A 22,579-nucleotide genomic window follows, 5' to 3' on the forward strand; every position below is an offset into this window, starting at 1 on the left:
GGAACCATGAATGCCAACATATACTGTGACATACTGAAGCAGAGCATGAAGGAGGGGCCCTTTGGAGACTGGGCCCCAGGCCAGTATTCCAACATAATAATGACCCCAAACACACCTCCAAGACTATCACTGCATTGCTAAAGAAGCTGAAGGTAAAGGTGATGGACTAGTCAAGCATGTATCCAGACCCCACTGAGCATCTGTGGGGCATCCTCAAACAGAAGCTGGGGGAGCGCAAGGTCTCTAACATCCACCAGCTCTGTGATGTCATCATGGAGGAGTGAAAGAGGACTCCAGTGGCAACCTGGGAAGTTCTGGTAAACACCATGCCCATGAGAGTTAAGGCAGTGCTGGAAAATAATGGTGGCCATACAAAATATTGGCACTTTGGGCCCAATTTGGGCTTTTCTAATTAGGGGGTGTACTCAGTTTTGTTGCCAACAGTTTAGACATTAATGGTTGTGTATTCAGTTATTTTGAGGGGCCAGCAAACTTACACTGTTATACAGACTGTACACTTACTACTTTACACTGTAGCAGAGTGTCATTTCTTCAGTGATGTCACATGAAAGATATAATAAAATATTTACAAAAATGTGAGTTGTGTACTCACTTTTGTGAGATACTGTATATTTTATGTAAACATATTTAATCACTATTTCTATTAACATTTATATCAGCCCTATCCTTTGCCATTATTGTGGCTGTAGTTCAAAATTGGGGAAGAGAGCTAGATACCCAGAGGGGAATCAGCTTGGTGTGTGTCTGGGGCGGCCAATATAGGGGATAACCCTCACATTTGTGAATAAAGAAAAAACAGACCTGGTAGATCTGAGAGGAGTTGGACGCCCCCTTGTGGATATGTGAATATTAAAACTTAGCTTTTAATCTTACTGAAATAAGATAAAGGTCCTCAAAATAAAGAAAATAAACAAAATAAAGTGAAATGATAATATCTGAGTCAGGAGAGATAGAATATTAGCTCATAAATGGGATGTGAATAAATCTTGAAGATGCTTCATGATAAGCTCAATATGGAGTCTTCAAATCGAGATAAATCCCATATAGGTGCCAAAAAACGTTAATGTACACTGCTGGTAGCTATTGAAGAGAGGTTCCCATCTATTATGCTTAAACCCTGTGCCTAAAAATCACTTGATAAATATTGGTGAGGTCTAGTAGAGTTACAAAATGTAACAATATGTTGCACAGCAGGTAGATAAGTGTAGACTGGTAAACATAGCTACATAGTATAAAACGGAAAAAATTGGATAGATAGTAATCTGATATAAAGTTACTACAATTACTGTAGAAAAGTACGCTGATGCTTGCTAGTACGATTAGGTTATATAAATGAGGATTAAGTGCAAAGTTGCTATAGCTAATATCAATTGCTAGAGAAAAGCTTGAAAGCAAAAAGCTGCAACTGTGTTCTGCACGAAAAACTAGTATGGAGAGAGGGGGAGGATAAGCAGAGAGTCACCAAATTATAACGCTGTGAAGAAGGAAGAAGGCGCGTTTTCACAGCGCCGAAACACGTGTCAGGCAACAGTCAGTCAGGATAGTTAAATGCTCGTGCGGCTTCGTTATTATCACTAGCTAGACAGTTAGAATTGGAAACTATCTTCTTTTACTCGCAACAAACGGAATTGCAAGCGGGCTTGCAGTACATATGGGAATTTAGTCTGGGCTTCAAGGGAGGTTGGAAGGGATGGTGTAAGGGATGTTATAATTTGGTGACTCTCTGCTTATCCTCCCCCTCTCTCCATACTAGTTTTTCATGCAGAACACAGTTACAGCTTTTTGCTTTCAAGCTTTTCTCTAGCAATTGATATTAGCTATAGCAACTTTGCACTTAATCCTCATTTATATAACCTAATCGTACTAGCAAGCACCAGCGTACTTTTCTACAGTAATTGTAGTAACTTTATATCAGATTACTATCTATCCAATTTTTTCCGTTTTATACTATGTAGCTATGTTTACCAGTCTACACTTATCTACCTGCTGTGCAACATATTGTTACATTTTGTAACTCTACTAGACCTCACCAATATTTATCAAGTGATTTTTAGGCACAGGGTTTAAGCATATTAGATGGGAACCTCTCTTCAATAGCTACCAGCAGTGTACATTAACGTTTTTTGGCACCTATATGGGATTTATCTCGATTTGAAGACTCCATATTGAGCTTATCATGAAGCATCTTCAAGATTTATTCACATCCCATTTATGAGCTAATATTCTATCTCTCCTGACTCAGATATTATCATTTCACTTTATTTTGTTTATTTTCTTTATTTTGAGGACCTTTATCTTATTTCAGTAATATTAAAAGCTAAGTTTTAATATATACATATCCACAAGGGGGCGTCCAACTCCTCTCAGACCTACCAGGTCTGTTTTTTCTGTAGTTCAAAATTGGCAAATTTATCTCATTTCCAACGTAAATGTAATATGTAACCAATATTTAATAATATTGTTGCAATAGATTATAGATGTCATACAAATCTGTACACGCATGTATTGTGGTCACATTACATGATTGGTTGATATAAAATATCATACATTCAAATAAACATTTGAACATATATTTTGAAAATCAAAAGTAAAGTTTGTGAAAAAACATAAACCGTCACATAATTACAGTGAAAAAAAAGAAGTAGAGAAGGTGGCTAGATGAGAAACAACTTATGATATAGAAAACAATGGGGGGTAAAATTACTATGAGATTGTAAAAAATCATATTTAAGGTTGAGGAAATAAAAACAAGCAGCGAGAGGAAAGGGGGGCAAAACTCTCCAGTTAGAAGAAGCTGTATGAAGTTTACAAGATCTTGACTGATGTTCATCATCCAACGGAACTTACCACAGACGTCAGCTCACGCAAAACCTTGAGATAGAATTTGAAGAAGAAGCTCATAGTTAGAGTTCTCTTGTATTCGACCTTCCCACCAGGAGCAGCGGGAGACAATGAAATCTCGTCCAGGACCAGTCTACAGGCATCACTTAGCATCCCCTCATCCCAGTGTCTGAAACAGTTTGATGCATCAGATTAGCAAACTGATGGTTGCAGTAATCCATGAGAAGTTCATCAAACTATTTGTTTGCAAACAGTCTAACAATGATCATGGTTGGATTTATACATTGTGGGTATAGTGCAATATAGTTTGATTGAAAACGCCATATTGTTTTGTGCAAATCTAAAAATCGAACATTAGGAAACAAACTCCCCTGGGAATATGAAAGAGTATGAAGAAGGTGGGATGTTTGATTGTGAGCCCCCACTTTGCTCATGCAACTCTAGTCTGCAGTTTGCCAGACTGCTCGTAAATCCAAGAAAAATAATGGAGGCATAAACCAGACATCTTCAAACAAGATCTTTATTCCCACAAGTGTGGGAAAAAAAAAACTTTCATCTATTATTGGGGTCAATAAAGATAGTTAAGCACTGTTTGTCTTTTGAGGCAGTTAGAACTATACTCCTTGAGAAAGGTATTTGCTTGGTTTGTATGGGATTGTATTTCCTATAGAAAGCAGAAAAAAACCCATGTAATATCATTCTTAATACCATATTATGTATTTTACCTGAATCACAAAAGAAATACCTTCAAATATAGAAATAAACCCAAGTAAATGTAGTCACGTCCTGCTACGAGCACTTAATAGAAATCTAATAGCTACAAAACCATGTTATTCTGATATCTCGCACAAGACACAGCGATTGGTATAATACATGAAATTGTAAGTAATGTTAATACTGGAAAATAATTGAAACCTCTTAAATATAAAAAAGTAAATAAAAAAAAACAAAAAAAACTAATTTGTAGTTCCTACTCAGAATCATACACGATAATTTTTGGAGACAGGTATGTTCAGCTTTCAATTTATCTCATCATGAAAGAGTAAGAAAACAGTCCAGACGTTTTGCATTTTGCGGTTTTATGTTCCATTTCTATCACAGTGTGCAACTAAGGACAATTGCAGAGATTGGCCACTAAGCGACAAAACATCTCCCAGAGGACATTATACCTAGACACAGGCCATTATATATACTTGCCTTCCAATGAGGCCCTGTCTTGTTTTCTTAGCACATACAGTGCTTTCTCCAATGCCCCCAAATAAGATATTGCAATCCTTGATAAGGTCTGTATTCTCTTGGAAAAGGACCCTCATCGCAGACACAACTATAGCAGCAGAATTCATCTTAGTTTGTGATTGTCTGAAGGCTGATACAATTTCCCACTGTGGATGAAGAGGACACAGGGTCACAGTGTATGATATCAAAACTCTGTTTTTGGACATTTCCATTTCAGTCAAGAATGGTCAATAAACATCGACTTGTTTCAGTCAATATTTTATCTTTATAATCTGTTATAATAGGTTTTATACCTCATCCCTTTCCATAAAGCGAGTTGGGGTATGTCATCTAAACAGCAACCAGTCAGTGGCTGCTGCTGTAATACAAGACTAGTTAATGGGCAGCTATTGCTACTCAGTTGCTATAACATATGGGGGGACTAAGGTACTATACTTCACTCCCTGAAAAAGATTTGAATATAGAATGTACAATGTTTTACTAAAATGGTAAAGATATACCAATAGTAAAGAAGTGTGTAGCGCTTAAAGTGGTGTTACACTTAACCCCTAGGGGGGCATTGAACAATAATAACATTGTAAAAAATAAAAAGGGAACACATATGGTGTAATAACGTAGATATTAAGTCAGTGGACTAACTTAAAAAAGGATCCACTCACGTGGTAAAGAGCCCAGTATGGATAGGCTCAGGTCACTTCTGCTTTAGTGTTCCATTCTGACACTCAACCTTTTCAGTGAAGTTACAGTCAGTATCCTCATGAGACAGGAAACAAAAACAGGAAGGAGAGACACAGGGGCAAAGCCAGCCCTAGTGCATTAACTTAACAACAACAGGTTATTACTGTAGTGCACAGTTTGCTTCTCACCTTTTAAGGTGCCTGGACGTGGCACCTAGTAAATAAGCAGATGTATCAATAATGGAGATACTACCTGTCTTTACCCTGCAGCAGCAGTAGTAGATGATCCACAGGACACTGTTCCAAATGTAGTAACAGAAATGTATTCAATAAAACATACATTAAAAAACGTCCATGTAATTAATCATCCGAGATGCGTTTCGCCAGTCACAGCCTGGCTTTATCAATCGTAACATGATGATGCAGATCCTGAGCCTATCCATACTGGGCTCTTTACCACATGAGTGGATCCTTTTTTAAGTTAGTTCACAGACTCAATATCTACGTTATTACACTATATGTGTTCCCTTTTTATTTGTTACAGTGTTATCATTGCTCAACCCCTAGGGGTTAAGTGTAATACCACTTTAAGCACTACACACTTTTTGTATTATTGGTATATCTTTACCATTTTAGTAAAACATTGTACATTCTTTAAAGTAGGGTGGGGAGTCCTTACGTTTGTGTGGAAGCCTTTATCACTTTGCACTTTTCTATTTTTATCCAACTGCCTTTAAGCATAGAGCACTTTAGTGTTCGGTTTGAATATAGAGACTGTTTCCAAACACTGTCCAATCAAAGGTGCCTCTATAAGGCTAAAGGATCCTGTTATACTAAAGGTAGGGATGGGTTTAATTAACTTGACATTTACATAGTAATAATAAAAAAAAAAATACAATCAAAATCTATTGACTTTCAAAACTTGATGAAATGATTACTGTATTAAACATTTGTTTTTAGGTTACAGTTGTCCTTTAAACATCCAATCAATTTATTAGGTTGGCTGCTAGAATTTTGAATGGTATTGTATCTCGCCAGAATTTGAAAGTAAAAAAACAAAAAAATCATAGCCTAAAACCAGTCGATATTCATCAACGGGTTCCTGCCAGTAAAAAGAAATCAAGGCCTATCTTTGAAAATGCTTGTATAGAAATTTGGTATTAGAATTATTCTGGAGGCTCTGAATTTTTTTCTGGAAAACATGGTGGCATGGGAGAATATATATTTATTAAAAGACTAGTAAGTACTAATTATTTTCCAAGTATAATTTTCATATGGCCAAACATAAAATGGTATATAAACTGTAAAAAAAATGTTTTGTACCTTTTGGGAATATGGGATAAGGACAGACACTAAAACTTCTTCAGGAAAGAGAACGGGCAACTTTTCTGTGGATTGGAAGTAAGAGTCATTGCATGGTATATGCCGAGATCGTCCTGCAACAAATGAATATGTCACAATTAATTTTTCTCAAAAAAAAATAAAAAAATAAATAAATTATATATATTTATAAAGGAAGGTGAAGCCTCTGAAAAATCTAATTTCTTACAAAAATGCTCAATAGCTATTTGAAATCAGCCTTGCTCTTGTGCAGCTTACTGGAGAGTTTTCTTTTCCACACTGCAGAATACCTACTGCACTATACTAAAATTACACATCAAACTGTTTTCTTTATAGATAAAAATAGAATCTTTGCTAAAACTCCTCCTGAATGTTGCCAAAACTCTGCTCACACTAACCTTCCAACCTCGCTCTCTTTTGTTTGTTATTCATAGTCCTTTACTAAAATGTAGGAGAGATATATTTCATAACCTTAATTATGGATTAAAAGGCTGAGGCATGTTCAGTTCATGCTACACATTGACTCCTTGTGACATTATTGTGGATACATTCTTAAAGATATACTGTTTGAATATGCACCTATAGATTTGTAATGGTTCTAAGGCCCATTTATGTGAATTGCTGGTATTTGTAAATAAATTAAATAAAAAAACAAAGGCATTTCACTATAGAATTGCTTTACCTTTTGACATCAGGTAAAGAGACACATTGCCTACAGCAAGGACAGGATTCAGGTCTGAGTTTGCATTTCTACTAATTATGTGTCCACCTAGAGACTGCAAGAAAGGCATAGTTATAGACAGAATCCATAATTTTCAGGTTATTCGATTAATGCTTTCTTCAGAGTGAAAAGATTATTAAATCTCGGTTTTAATTACACTTCATAGGTTTGTGAACTGCATTTAAAAAACTGCTTGAGCATCGATCAACGTTTATAAAACTTTAAATTACCCATTTTCATTACAAGAGAAATATAGAAAAAAACAAAACCAAATCATCATTTTCAACAGGAGTTAATATTTTTGAATAAAATTTTAAAATAATATTTTCCAAAAAATAATATAATTTTTTTTAAAGTATATCCAAAAATATTAAATAATTTGGAAAGCATGTCCAACAATATTAAATTGAGATCCTAGTGATTGATTTCAACCACAATGCTACTTTTAAGAGCTGCACCTAACCCTCCAAATTGACTAATTATTAAATGTATGTAAAATCTTGCTGTTGGTAAAGTTGCTAAAAGGGAAATGACACAAGGCTGGTCTGGCATATTCAATATGGCCCTCAATTCAACATTTTTCTATACATTTTAAAATTATTTCTTTTGTTTGGAAAAACTTTTAAAATTACTTCAGATTTTGGAAAATATATATATTTTTGATATATAAAATTTAAAATTTGAATACTTTGATAAATTTTAATAGTTTACCCAAAATATTAAATAATTTTAAGAGCATACCCAAAAATATTAAGTGGATGCCATCATTGCGACCATGAAGGTTTTATACAGGAAACAATGTTTCGGTGGAGTTCAACATTAAGGCGGCTTTCCAAAATCATGTTCTAGGCTGGTTGATATTTTAATTGAAATACAAGTATAATTTTTAATTGCTTCAACTGCTTTTTCATACACTAATAAATCAAGGCCATTGTGTGTAAGTGTAGCTTACAAACATATGGAGAGCAGAGGTTTATAAATAACTTGCTATCTCTTTATGTTATAATTCTGTTTGATTAATTTTACCACATGACAGGAGGCTTCATATTTTGCATAATCTTTCTTTACTAACTCCATAGCAGTAAAGAAAAGTAATGAGAAAACTGAGAACCAATCACAAGTTAGCATAGGTTATAAGAGGCATGTCTCACTGCAGCGATACCTCTTTCTTGGCTGCTCCATCACAAGAAAAGTACAGATATTTGGTTATCCTCTCTCTGTCCTTTACTCAACCCATGTTTTCTCCTTTTCTTATTTGACTTTAGAATATTGCCATTTATTAAACTTTTTCTGACCATTCTCGGGGGGCTACTATGACCTCCCTTCTGAGGTCTTTCCTGTTCCTACCTGCTTCACCTCGGGTATCTCCCTTTCTGTTCTTGGGGTCCTTGGTGCTGTCCTGCTGACCCCTTTGCCTGCCCGTTTCTTTGAGGGACCCTGCTTATTTCGGTTCCCGGTTTTGTGCACTCGCGCTGTGGCCCCCCTTTCCCCTGCTTTGCGCAGGTATTTTGCGGTCGGCTGTTTTGTTCGCGTTAGTTTGTGAGCATTCATGCCCATCCACATTTGTGCGTTCGAAGCTCAAACTCCCTCCCCTCTCGCATTTTGGCAAGGTGCTTAGAATCCTGCGTTTTTCACAGACGTGCAGTCCGGCGATCTTGATTCGGACAGTCTCTTGAAGTGCCTATGGAGCTTTATTCAGCTGTGCCCATCAAGCATTACTGCACTCCCTTTCAGAGATATCGGTGGGACCAGGTCCAGGTTAGTGCTCTGCACTATTGGTTGGATCAAGCCAGTTGGGTTTATCCCTTACTCGGGGTGAGCCCCCATTTATGTGCTGCTGAACGGACCTGTTCACGCAGGATTCCGAACTCCTGGGTGAGCCCCAGTGATTACATACCTTCTCCATCTGCTTGTACCAGCTTTCCGGGTTCCATGGCCATGACCATGCATGATTCACAAGATGAATTGGAGGTATTCCTGGACGCCTCTGGCCTCTAGATGTTTGACCCCAGGAAAAAAAAAAAGTCATCCCCGCTCAGAGGAATGGACTCCCACTGAACACCTTGTGAAGTTTATGCACTTTTGAGTCTGAAAATACCTGGACATAGAGGTGTGGAAATGCATGAGGTCCGAGTGCCCTCGTCCAATTCTACGAGACAAGGTGGCTCATACACCGAACTTTGATCAGCTCATGCTGACTTTCATGTCCCTTGGGGGTCGAACCCACGCAAAGGGGTGGAGCGTGGTTTCAAGGGGGCTCAGGATAAACTCCTTGACTCCACTGGACCTCTAGCGAGGATTATGGACCTGGCAGACGATGCCTATGAGCGAGCAGACAGCTTTACCCCAGATACAGTGACCATAAGTCACCATTTTACCTTTCCACCAACTACCTTCCAGATCGCATTTCTCTTTTTTTTCCCCAGAACTGGGCAGACCTCTCCACGGATGCACGGATCCTACAAACCATGCGAGGCTACAGCATAGAATTCGAGACAATCCTGGTCCAAAGAGTTCCACCGCACCCGCTCCACGTAACGCAAGTGGACGTTCGCCTGATAGATTCTTAACTACAGGAACTGCGTGCCGAGGGTGCTATTCAACCTACCCCGTATTTGACCGAATTCTTCAGCAACAGTTTCCTGGTCAGGAAGAAGACTGGAATTTTGCCCAGTTAGCAACCTCAGGGATCTGAACACCCACATGTTATACAGACACTTCAATATAGAGGGCATTAACCTCCTCCGGGATCCGCTTTGAGACAATAACTGGTTCACCAGTGTAGATCTCAAGGACGCGTACCTGACTATTCCAATCCACGAACAGAGTCGCTCCTTTCTTCGTTTCCACTGGCATGGAACAGCTTGGCAGTTCACTTGCCTCCCATTCGGCCCCTTGGTGCTTCACCAAAATACTGAAGCCTGCAGTGGCCCGCAGAATAAGTATATGTATCATTTATCTCGACAACATCCTGATCTTCGACGGAGACGCACAAACTCTCCGGACCCATACCGATTATATAGTACACCTGCTAGAATCGCTAGGCTTCATGATCAATCGTGCCAAATCAGTCCAATTTCTAGGCTTCAAAATAGACTCCAGATCTTGCACCCTTTGTCTTCCGGCCGCAAAGGTTACCTCCATCCGCAGAGAGATCCAGAAGGTTCTTCGCATGATGTCCATAGCTCTGTGCCTACTGGCACGAATAGTAGATCTTCTGTCTTCGTCAGTCAGGATTACAAGTTGATCCAGCATGCAGTACTGTGTCACACCTAGGACTAAGGATAACGTATAACCGGACCTTAGAATTGCCGGACTTAACGTCTCCAAGAATAGTCAAAATATTTGCAGAGGTCGGGACACAGAATATGTGTAGAACTCACAAAAGATATTTTCAAACTACTGCCTACCCCGCAACATTATGCAACTAGCAGAGCATCTGCCGGGAGAATCAGACGGGTCTCTGATGTCCGTGCTTTTGACGCGTTTACCTTTTACCAGGCGAGGGTTACCTTTCAGGTTTCACGCCGCACCAAATCTAACTCTTCCTCGGTTTTCTATCCCTTTTTTTCCCCCTTCAGACCCACAGCTTTGTTTGGTCTCTACTACCGCAACGTTGCGCTCTCCTTCCTCTTGTCAACTTCTCGTTTCTTACGTTCGCCTGTATGGTCCAGTTTCGGTCACTACATTCGCCAGATGGGTTCATTGTCTGCTTTCTTTGGCTGGGATTGATCAGGCCTTTGGAGCACACTCCATGCGAGGGGCCGCAGCCTCATCCACCTTCTCGGCAGGAGCCTCACTTCCAGACATTCTACAGGCTGCGGATTGGATGAGAGAATCTACTTTTCGGACGTTCTATTTCTGACCTCTGTCCAATCCAGCTTTTGCTCTTTTATCTCAGCATTAAAACTGCAAAATATGTCTCCTGTCATGTGGTAAAATTGAAGATTATGTTCGCTTTAGTGTACTAATAATCTTAATTTTAATAATGACAGGAGGTGAGTATTTCCACCCCCTGTCCTTTCTTAAACTATTTCCCCCCTTTGTTTCTTATTACCTTGCTCATGGTTTTCCTTTATGTTATGTCCATACTTGGTATTGCCTACACCAATGTTGTTTTTTCCCCCTGGGACCTTGACGCTTTGCATGTGAGTTGTTTGTTTTAGTTAGTTACACTAGCTGGGGGAGGATGGGATTGTACTATATGTATTATACGTAGTATAGACAGTCAAGGTATACATTTTATACAACCCTTTCTGGAGACTAAAACTCTTTATATTCTCTTTTCAGTTTAATTGGAACCCAAAGTGTTCCTTCGATGGGATCTTCCTCGTAATTTTAATTGGAACATACAGTTGAATCCAAGACGTCTCTTCGCTGGGACCTTCTTCATCCTGTTCGTGTTTAAAGTTTACCACATCGTGTTCTTCTACGGTTTCGTTGTTTAATGGACTTGTGATGTTGCAGTTTTAAAGAGGTATCACTGCAGTGAAACATGCATCTTATAACCTATGATTTCTTGTGATTGGTTCTCAGCTTTCTCATTACTTTTCTTTACTGCTGTGGAGTTAGTAAAGAAAGATTATGCAAAATTCTTGCCTCCTGTCATTATTAAGATTATTAGTACACTATAGTGAACACAATCTTCAATTCTCTTGCAGAGTGCGGATTAGATCTCTTCAGTGTTGATAGATGTAAAACGGTATCATACTGCCACATTCCGGATTTGCTGTCCTGCTAGAGTCTTCAGTTGCTGTAGAAGAACATGGAATATCTTGGTCTTTTCCTCTGGAAGCTGAGATACTGCATCATTTAATATTTCCTTCAGCATAGAGAGGGTGCATGCAGCTCCTATTGATATTCCTAAACATACAGGAAACAGTTATTTACAGCATAGCTTATAATGCATTTGTCAATCTGTCTATCTACATATCCATCCATCTTTGTATTTATCAGACTATGTACCTTCCCATCCCTCCCTCCATCCATCCTAGTGAAATTGGATCCTGACTATGCGTCATTTCACAGGAAGTCCAGCACAGGACAAAATGCGTAGGGCAAGAATTTCTTTTTACTTTATATTGATTTAGTGCAACCTAACTTTATTTCTTCAATGTTTCTAATTCCTGATAACCTGAGCCATCTTCCTGGGATTGGGAGAGAGATTTTGGCGGGCTTTTTTAACGTCATTTAATCTTGTGAGTGTAATCATTTAATAACGGAACTACTTTTTAATGGTGCTGCACATGTGTGTGTTTCTTCTTTTCCCTATTATGGATTATTCTGGGACAAAGAAGAAGGAAGGTCCAGCGTACTTAAAATTTTATGTTCTGACTGCAATCAACTCTCAAATTCTCTATATTTCTAGCCAATACATGTGGTTTTACAGTATTAATCTTCTGGTGGTCCACTTTTATCCTTATTTCCTGTAGATTGTAAATTTACATTTAATAAAGGATTTAGGTCTTGTTAACCTACAAAGATAAACATATATGCCAAGCAGGGTTGAGTTTATGTTAGTATGTTTTGTAGGACAAAGTTCAGTTTGTGGGCCTTCTCTAGGCAACTAGGAAGTCAATATTTTCCAAGTGGTAAAATTGGCATTAACACATTTGATCTCTTCTCCCACTATTCTCCCTGTACTTCTTCCCAATCTTATTAACAGAGAAACAGTCATATATACACACAAACATGCCACTGTAATTACAAATACATGCACAGCATTAAATTGCACGTAATTATGAAATTTAAACCAACTATAAAAGGGACACTATAGTCATCAGAACAACTATAACTTATTGTAGTTGTTCTGGTGAGTATAGTCAGTCCAGGTAGGCTTTTTAATGTAAACACTGCCTTTACAGCCCAGGAACACCTCTGGAGGCCACAGACATCCCTCCTCAGCACTAGCGTTTAGCTTCTCCTCGCTCTTTATGGAGACACTAAACTTTCCTCAGAGATACATTGATTCGATGCATCTCTATGAAGAGTTTCTGAATGGCCAGGGTGGTGTTTGGCACCGCCCCTTATGGGGAAGCATTGGATTGGCTGAGATCATCGATTCTGATTAGGTTTGCCAAGGAGGTGGATTGGGGGCTGGGCCAGTGTCGTCAGCCAGCCTGCGCAGCACTTGATAAAAGGTACTTTTTCTTACCTCGTAAGTGGGAAGAGGGGGCATGACACCTAAATGGTGGTTTTAACACAATAGGGTTAGGAATACACTTTTGTGTTTGTGACCCTATAGTGTTCCTTTCAATTCAGTTAATCATCAAGGCTATTAAAAAATCAAAATCATTAATTCTAAATCATTTAATGTCTGGGTTTGCTTGTGTGAGCTAAGACACAGACCAAAAGCCTGGAGGGTAGTGTGAGACTTAGGTTAGTGGTAAGTTTATCGGCGAGTTGTGTGGGGTATTATTATTACTATATGCATGTACTTCTTGTGTGTTTGTGTTGTAACTTGTGTTTTAAAGGGATCATATTAATAGGACACTCCAAACCTCTAAAACAATTTAGTTTGCTGAAGTGCTTTGTGTGTGAAAAGTTTGTTTTTGTTTTGTTTTTCTAATAGAAATTGGCACTTTTATAAATCGACTTTGTTACACCCCACTGGATGTCAGACATCAGACTGGATGTCAGACATCTGTTCAGGTTACTTCCTGGTTGCTTAGCGGAACTAAACTCAGAAGGCAGCAATTGCTTAGAGCACCTGCCTGCAATGACTTCTCATTGAGCTGCATTGTGAAAGTCTTTGATTGGACAGCCCCATAAAGTCTAGGCTGAGCAGAAAGGGGAGGGTTTGCAAATGCTGCAGACAAGAGATGTACAGCTTTTGCGGGCTGTTTTAGATTGAAAGAAAATGCATAACTAGATGCATGCATTTTTCATTAGGGAAAATATCTACAAAACAGTGATTTTTCCATTTTATTTTGGGTATTTGGGAAGGGAAATGTCTAGCATATATAAAAAATTTACTGCACATGTGTAATCTCTGATTTACACCTGATTTTACCAGGTGTATCGACTAATTAAAGTATCTAAAGAATATGCAGGTTTATTACATGTGAATAAAAACCATTCGCTCTTAATGGAAATAAAAAAATAAAAAATCATGGGTCTCAAACACAACCACTATAAATATTCAGTATTTATAAATATTGTTTTGTTGTGTGTAGCAAAAAATTACTTTATTGGTGGCAACGGAAGAAAAACAATTGTTCTACCTTTTTATGGTACATTATGCCTAATTAAATTGGGTTCTGAATTTGTAAAGATGCTAGCACAGGTTGGTGTTCTCTTAAATATTCTTGCCAACCCTACCTGGTTACATTCCAATACCTTTGGCACTTTAATTGCTATAGACTACAATATCCCTTCCTGTTCACAGGAATTGGCGAGCCAGAGACTAAAGTTCTATATATTGAACTTACCTTCATGTGTATACTTCACCACAAAGAGGTCAGCAATCCTCCCAACATAAATAAGAACTGGGTAACAAACACCTCTTTGCTTCATTTGAATACCTAAAACAGTCACAAATAGTCAGGTCAACACGATAAGGTTTACATACAAATGTGATTATTTTCTTAAATAAGTTTCTTTTAGAGAGACTGTAAAAAAATCTTTAAAAGTATTAACAATAGGTTTAGCAGTAGTGTGCAAAGACTGCTAAGACATATAAAAGGGAACACGATGTAATTGTACCTCTATAAATAATGAATGTGCAGTCAAATATCTGCAACAATTTTCAAAAAGGAGATTATGGAAGTGGAAAAAGTGGACCTTGCACATCGTTGCACTATAAAACGAATTTAAAAGCTAGAAAATGTGCTATTGTTTACAGTGGAATATTGCATGTGAAAGGGATATGAGATTGGTTAAAAACAAAATAAATAAATTACAGAATCAACCATAATTTTTAAAAAATGTATTTTTTTTTTAAATTAATTTACAATAAACAAAGGCAATCTTTTGAGACTTTAGGAATAAGGATTTACCCTACAGCAGGAAGAGAGATATTTACAATAAATTAAAGAAGTCACCAATTACAGAGGTTATGCTGCTCGAATTGTTTGATGCATTTAAAATGAACTAAATGCATTTTGCAAAATAGATTAGCAATTTAAAATTATCATTTTTTTTTTTACGTATTATTAAAACCTCTGATGGTGGCACAAACAACACTTTATTACTAAATAATACTATTCTTAGCCATTGTATCATGTAAAATATGCCTGTGAGTAAAATACCCACCAATGCTAGTATTTCCCACAACAATTGGGGCTTTTGGATACTGGGTCTTCAACTCCAGAAGTTCCTCCAAAGTGATCGGAGCAATCCACTTTATTTTTTCACCTTGAAAAACCATTGTCTGTGGTTCGTTTTTTCCAGCCGTTAGCTATGAAGCAAAAGCACATGCTGTTTATACATATACATAGAGGTTTCATTTTTACAGGGAAGCAACACAAATTTGAATGTCTATTATCGGTCTAATAGAGGCAGTAGAAAAATAAGCGTTTGTGTTTTTTTTTTAAATTGACTATGATGATCAGATGGTTATATGTAAAATGTTTGTTTATTATGTAATTGAGCTTTTAATCGGCTCCTATTGAACATAGTGATTGGAAACTTACAGTCAGTTCAGGAGGAAATATTAGCTCTTGTGATGGATCAAGAGGCAGAAACTCCTCTGTATTAAATAATGTTGAGATCTAGAAAACAAGAACATTGGAAGTGATTGAACTTATTAAAATGTCGATAAATTAAATATGTTTTTCTGTGAAAAAACTTTTCATAATTCATGTACATTAAATGCAAATCAGTCCCTTAATAAAATTACCAAGCAAATAAGCACAAATAGTTATGTTATGTTTTGTTATTAAATGGTTCATAATTTTAAAGATATTTTTATGGTGTGGTTATTTTGGATTTTTGTGCTCCATTTTTGATTTTTTTCATAAGAGGTCCAACCAGGCAGCAGCAGATTAATGTTTTTTTTTTGGATGGAGTCTATCCAGACTAAGCAAGAATTGCTCATGAAACCACCCAACTGGCCAGACACTATTTATTCCTGTGGTTTCTGGTTTGATTCCTATCTGTTATGGCACACTGTTCCCAGTGGACCTGGGGTCCTGGATTGGCCTTCTCTCAACTCGTCTACCCCACTTGAACTATTTCAAGTGATGAAAAACATGTAAACACCAGCTAAAAGACTCACTATAAACCCTGCCCTGGGATCCGAGCAAAGGCTTTCCCTGGGCACAGTCCCTGTGCACTAATCTATCACGTTCACACACTTAAAGGAACACTATTGTGTCAGGAATAAAAGAACGTGTATTCCCAACACCATAGTGTCCACCTGCCACACCCACCCCCCACTGCAATTAAAAGGATAAAACACTCACCATATTCCAGCGCTGTAGTACCTTGGTGCTTGCTCTGTCTCCTGCTCCTATGACATCAGCGCTGAGGGGGAATCTAATAGGCATGCACGGCAAGTGCTGCTTGCATATTAGGCCTTCCCCATATGAAAATATTGACTCAATGCTTTACTATGGGAGATTTCAAGATACTGGATGTCCCCATGCAAAGCGTGAGGATGTCCAGTGTTGTTTCACATAGTTAAACTCAGAAAAGCAGCAGGAAGCGCCTCCAGTGGTTGTCTGGTAGACAAAACTATAGTAAAAAGGAATAAAAACTACATCTAGTAATACACCAACGCGTTTCACTAATAGGCGTTATCAAAGTGTATTACTAGATGTTTTTATTTCTTTTTACTATAGTTTTATATTTTAAAAAAAGCACTTTTTCATCCTGGACCTTACCATACTGCTGCTTGCCTCCTGATCTTCATATCCTTGGTGGAATAAATACCATCTATGCTATTAGGACTGGTCAAACCGTATTTGCTCTTTTCCATGTAAGTAAATATATATCTGTTTTTACACTTCCATTTTACGGTATGCACTATATTGTTTTGTTCTCTTTTATACTTACACAGAAAGGACTAGCACTACCTATGTATTTCAGAGTGGAGATCATACTACTCCATGCTATATTCTAGGAGTCACTGCTATGCTCTAAAACATGTGAGTGTGCATCTATATACTTTCTTACCTCTGGCATCTTACATTCCAAATACTACACTAGATTATTTTTTTCAGTTCTACTTTTATGCATACCCTACAGGGAATAACTACCAGAAACACAAGAGCTACACTCAGAGGCGGCTCGCGTCCGCCTAAACTGCCTGTGGGCAGACTGTGTCAGGTCCTCGGTCACTGACCGAGGACCTGACACCAGGAGGGGGCCCGGAGGCTTGCCCGGCATGCCGCCGGGTGCGAGGCACCTCCTGGCTGCCCGGCCAGCCACCGCAGACACCAGCCTCCCTACCACCTTCAGCCTCATCACCCTCCCTAACACGCTCAGGCTCACCACCCTCCCCACCACCCTCAGCCTCCCTACCACCCTCAGCCTCCCCACCCTCCCCACCACCCTCAGCCTCATCACCCTCAGCCTCCCTACCACCTTCAGCCTCACCACCCTCCCCACCACCCTCAGCCTTCCCACCCTCCACACCACCCCCAGCACCCCACAACCACCATCACCCCGCCCTCCTTCTCACATCACCCCCGCTCACTCTCACCATCACCCCCCTTTCCCTCTCACCATCACCCACCATACACTTCAGTCTCAGACAAAAACACAAACATGCTCACAGAGACATACATTCTGACACACAAGGATACTCTCTGTCAGACACACTCTCAGGCACATACACAGGTAAACTGTGCATCAATGTGTATATGTGACACTTTTTTGTTAGTGGGGCCTCATGTTTGAGTTTCGCCTAAGGCCTCATAAAGTCTAGAGCCGCCTCTGGCTACACTACATTATATTCTTTATTTTCTAACCATTAAAAGACTTACTATACCACCATTTCTCTTTTTTGTTATGCTCTGTCATTACATAAACTTTAAGAACATCCCATGCACTGCACCTGCTGCTCAAGCTAATGCTTTCTTATTAGTCGGTAGCACAAGGGGGTGAGCTGCTGGAACTCTTAAATAGCATTAAAATACAAAAAAACAGTCTAATGTTGAATTGAAGGATGGCACCAAGGGATTCCAAACTCTGTAACCACTTGAATGAAACGACACAGATAAGATGCTTGTCTCTTTAACATTAGCCAGTCCAGAACTCTTGTGGAGTTATGCCTGCTGCTGCAGCAATTTGCTCTGTAAGTGCAGTGTTCCAAACACTACATACTCCAAGCACCATGATTTATTATTAGCTTGTTATGGTGCAAACAAAAACCTATATTGTTACAAGAACATGTCAAATTTGGAATGTTCAGAAAAGAAGGGGTCATACTGCAGAAAATCAATCAATCAATTACACGTTGTGTTACCGTAGTCCTCTGTAAACAGAAATGTCATTATTTTGGATTATTTATACAGTAAATTCACTGTTCTGTGCATACATGGTGGTTTCACATTACAGGCCAGCTTCAGAGAAAGCATATTATTTTGGTAACCAGACATGTGAAAGCTACTAATAGGCTGGTTGCGTGACAATTGTCTTACGGAATTCTGGGGAAAAAAAAAAATATATATATATGCTATCTCTTGGATGCTCTCGGCAACAGGTACAGGTACTGGTAGCCACCCAAGCTCTTTCATGACTGGGGTTATATTTTCTCCTGTTAATCTTTGCAGTGCACATTTAAAATTGTTCTGCAATTTATTTCACTGTTTGGGATCGGAGTTTCCACACATATGTCACTTGAATTAAACATATGAAGGATGCTGCAAACTAGTCAAGTGGCTACCATCTGTTTTTGGACTATGGCACACTGCATTTGTGCAACATTTTCAAAGGCACATCAATTTTTGTTTAGATTTTAATCAGTGTATTAATTACATTACATTTTGTTGCATCCATACTTGGTATGCTTCTAGCTAGAGTTACTTAGATTACTTGCCATATAGAAACCCCAAGCCTAATCAATGATTCTGTACACTTCTTCGAGGTGACTTAAGGCGTACCAGTGTGCCACTGCGTTACATAATTTTCCATTGCTTTAATTAGCTATGGTTTATTTATTTATAAACGTCTTCCAAGGAATACAACAGAAGGATAACTTACTTGATTTTCCACAGGACCATTTTGGATAGAACCATTGCATTTTTCCTGGCGTTGACAGCAATTTACCTCCTTGAGGAATAGCAAAATAAAATTCATCAGAATAAAACAATTTTTGTTTGTAAATATATTTGCCATCAAATACCACACTGAACAAGTAGAATAAACCAATCAATAATTTCCCATTTACATTAGCTCAGAGAAGTTCAACTACTTTAATATAGTCATGCACATAGTGATATTGATCAAGGAGAAACAGTTACTGATTTGGGACAGATTGCATGGTAATTGCATGCTTCTTTTTGTCTCCAGTATATCTTGCTCATGGTTTCGGTTTGAGTGAAAAAGCATGTTCAAATATAGGGTGCTTTTTGGCAATTACATCCTTTGTATGCCCTAACAGTTTATTTGATGAGTGCATGCCATTCCACATTTACACTCCGTAACACATTACACACAGAAATATACAGATAGTAGTTGCAATCCGGGACATCCATGTTCCAATGAGCCCCGATGTTAGATACCCTGCATGGTGGCAGTAAACCACGGAGTACTGCATCCATTGTACAGTACAGGTTTTAAATAGATTCCCTGGCAGATCATATAATACATTACATACTGTATATTTTGGTTTGAGGGTGTGCTTGGAGACACATTACATGTAAATTTACCCCTGTCCATAGTGTGCTACACACATTTTACATTGTTCAACAGACTAAAAAGAGCAGTATACTCTGTTCCATTCATGGTTCACAGGTAATCCCTCTTCACAAGATCTGTAAACTCATGGAGCCCACCTCAAAGCACACTCTTGGTTCTGGCATGCATTTTTAGAGACCTTTTAATCACTGAGAACCCACAGAATTTGGCTTAAGGATAGCGTTGTACTGGTCATCCATGGATCAGCATGAAACATAATGCAGTGAGATCAGAACCCATTGCCTAGAGAGATCCAATGACTCCATGCTTTCAATGGGTCACAAATAGGCTCTTGGTAGCATGCTTCATTGTTCTTGGATTCTTGTGCACCATTTCTATCTGCAACCATAAGCAAAAATGGCTATTCACTTGCCTTATTGTACTATTTATAATGATTACAGCAAGCCTGATGGCCTGGCTGCTAAAACTATTTACCTCCAAGAGGCCGCACAAAGTGGGATCAGCTCTTAACCCCTTAAGGACACATGACATGTGTGACATGTCATGATTCCCTTTTATTCCAGAAGTTTGGTCCTTAAGGGGTTAATGGAGTTTATGTTATAGGTGAGACATATATATTAGGGATGTGCATGGGCAAAAAATTTGGTTTGGTTCGGGACTTCCCTAACCCTAACCTAACCCCTAGGTTAGGGGTAGGTTTAGGGTTAGAGTTAGATTCCTGTCATCATTACCTTAATTTTCCCTCCCTCTCCTGTTTTGCCACTTTTCAGAAATCTAAAGCACTTCAGTAGTTTGAAAAAACAGCGCTTTAGAGGGGATATGAAAACATTATACAAATATATTCGGGGCCAGTACAAACCATTATCTGGAAATCTATTCATTAAGAGGGCTATACATAGGACACAAGGTCACACATTTAGGCTTGAAGAAAGGAGATTTCATCAAAGGCAAATAAAAGTTTTTTTTTACAGTAAGAACTATAAGGATATGGAATTCTCTGCCTGAAGAGGTGGTTTTGTCAGAGTCATTACAGATGTTTAAACTGCAATTGGATAAATACTTGCAAAAACATAACATACAGGAATATAATGTCAAATTAGTGGGGTAATAGTGGCTTGATCCAAGGAGACATCTGACTGCTATTTTGGGGTCAAGAAGGAATTTTTTTCTTTGTTTGTTAACATTTTTTTTTCGTTTTGCCTTCTTTTGGATCAACAGCACAAACATATGTGAGAAAGGCTGAACTTGATGGACTTGATGGAGTCTCTTTTCAGCTATGTAACTATGTAAACTTCCGAAATTCGGTGGTTCGGTTCAACACTTCGGACATTCGGAAGCAATTTAAATTCAGACTGAAACGAATTGCACATGTCTAATATATTCTATCATTGTGCACATGGATTCAATCAGAACAGGGAGTTATAAATATTAAGTATATTCTGATACATTTGCCTGCTGAATAAATTGATGGGATACCCATCAGAATACCATGGTTGACTCATGAGTAATAATATATATACACATTTTATATTTCCCATATCTAACAACTGGGATCTTACCTCACAGAAGGTCTTGCAGCTTTCAACAATTGGCCTATATCCAGTACAACGGCACAAGTTTCCTGTTAAAAATAAATAAATATGATAAAGCATGGCCCTAGCTGGGGGAGATCTTGTTAATGGTGGACATTTTTGTACAATCTCAGTAATAGTATATATATATTGGAATTTAGAGGACCATACCTCCTAGAGCTTCATATATCTGGTCCATGGTTGGCTCCGGGTGATTCCTCAATAATGCATATATGGACATCACTATTCCAGGGCTACAGAACCCACACTGAGACCCATGAGCTTTTGCTATTCTTTCCTATGATGAAGATATTGGTAATTTACTAAAATATTTTGGATGTTTGATTTGAGTATCTGCTTATATACACTTACATGTAAAATCATAGAAAAATGTGGGGCCGTTTATGCAGCCTTAGCCACCCCCTCCTCCCCCGGACAGTGACACATGCGGCCTACATGAAAAGAAAGTGTTTCATTTTCAATCAGAGGTAACTTGTAACTAAAGTTTTTATCTCCTGCTCTGTAAATTGAACTGTATCTGTCACAGGTTTGCGTGAAAGGGCTCAAGATGCAGAGATGGAGGTGAGCGCAGTCACCAAATTAACAGGTCTTATATTTGCAGGTTTCATATGCAGAAAATAAAAGGAACAGTAAAGTAATTATTGCAATGTGCAAATAAATGTCTCATTAAAGAAAATTGAGTCCTTTACCAGAGTTACTTCACTAGGTAAGGAAGTCCAAAGGAGAATCAGTTATCCAATACAAAGTCAAACATGCAAAAGTCCTTTTAAAGGGGAATCAGCAGGAAACAGGAACACAGGATACACATCAAGGGTTTTCCATAAACAAAGGTAGGCAATATGCCTTAGGAGATGATTTTTTTTTTTTTTTTTTACTCCTAGGGATTAACAAAACAACTGAGCATAGAACCAAGGGTGTTCTGTGCTTTTATAGGGGAAAGGGAATAAGGGCCCATTAAGAGGAGTCTAAGGACCTATACAAGGAGACAGGGTAACCAGTGGTCAGGTGAGACAAATCCCCTATGTGGGTGGGACACTATATCCGTTTGTATACTCACGGATCTCCACACTGCTTCCAGGTAACTCACACTAGGGTGCACAGGATTCTAAGAGTTTAAATAGAATCCTGGAGCAGCGTGGGGGTCATGGTACACATGTCACCTGATCCGTCCGCCGGAGGAGAAACAATCCAGGTCTCTTAAAGGGGCAGCCACGTCTTGCTGTCTGCAGGGCTCGGGGTGCACCGTGACAGTATCACACACACACACACACACACACACACAAGGCTCCTGCAAGGTCTAGAAAACTATTAACAGAGCAGGAGATAAGGAATTCTAAATTAAACAT

The 22,579-nt window shown here is 38.6% G+C and overlaps 1 protein-coding gene across 2 annotated transcripts in view; it reads right to left on the bottom strand.

The window, feature by feature from the left end:
* Positions 1-22,579, bottom strand: part of LOC134571536 (aldehyde oxidase-like) — a 77,404-nt gene that overhangs the window by 47,642 nt on the left and 7,183 nt on the right. For both annotated transcript variants that reach the window (XM_063429869.1, XM_063429868.1), the window contains 11 exons: positions 21,384-21,510; positions 21,201-21,262; positions 18,985-19,053; positions 15,471-15,548; positions 15,091-15,235; positions 14,268-14,360; positions 11,549-11,700; positions 6,799-6,892; positions 6,099-6,211; positions 4,060-4,244; positions 2,869-3,031 (listed from right to left, as the gene is read on the bottom strand). In XM_063429869.1, coding sequence (XP_063285939.1) covers positions 2,869-3,031; positions 4,060-4,244; positions 6,099-6,211; positions 6,799-6,892; positions 11,549-11,700; positions 14,268-14,360; positions 15,091-15,235; positions 15,471-15,548; positions 18,985-19,053; positions 21,201-21,262; positions 21,384-21,510 — 1,281 coding nt within the window. The remainder of the gene's footprint in view (positions 1-2,868; positions 3,032-4,059; positions 4,245-6,098; positions 6,212-6,798; positions 6,893-11,548; positions 11,701-14,267; positions 14,361-15,090; positions 15,236-15,470; positions 15,549-18,984; positions 19,054-21,200; positions 21,263-21,383; positions 21,511-22,579) is intronic.

Source organism: Pelobates fuscus, chromosome 8 (genome assembly GCF_036172605.1).
Source record: "Pelobates fuscus isolate aPelFus1 chromosome 8, aPelFus1.pri, whole genome shotgun sequence".
In the NCBI taxonomy this organism is placed as follows: Eukaryota; Metazoa; Chordata; class Amphibia; order Anura; family Pelobatidae; genus Pelobates; species Pelobates fuscus.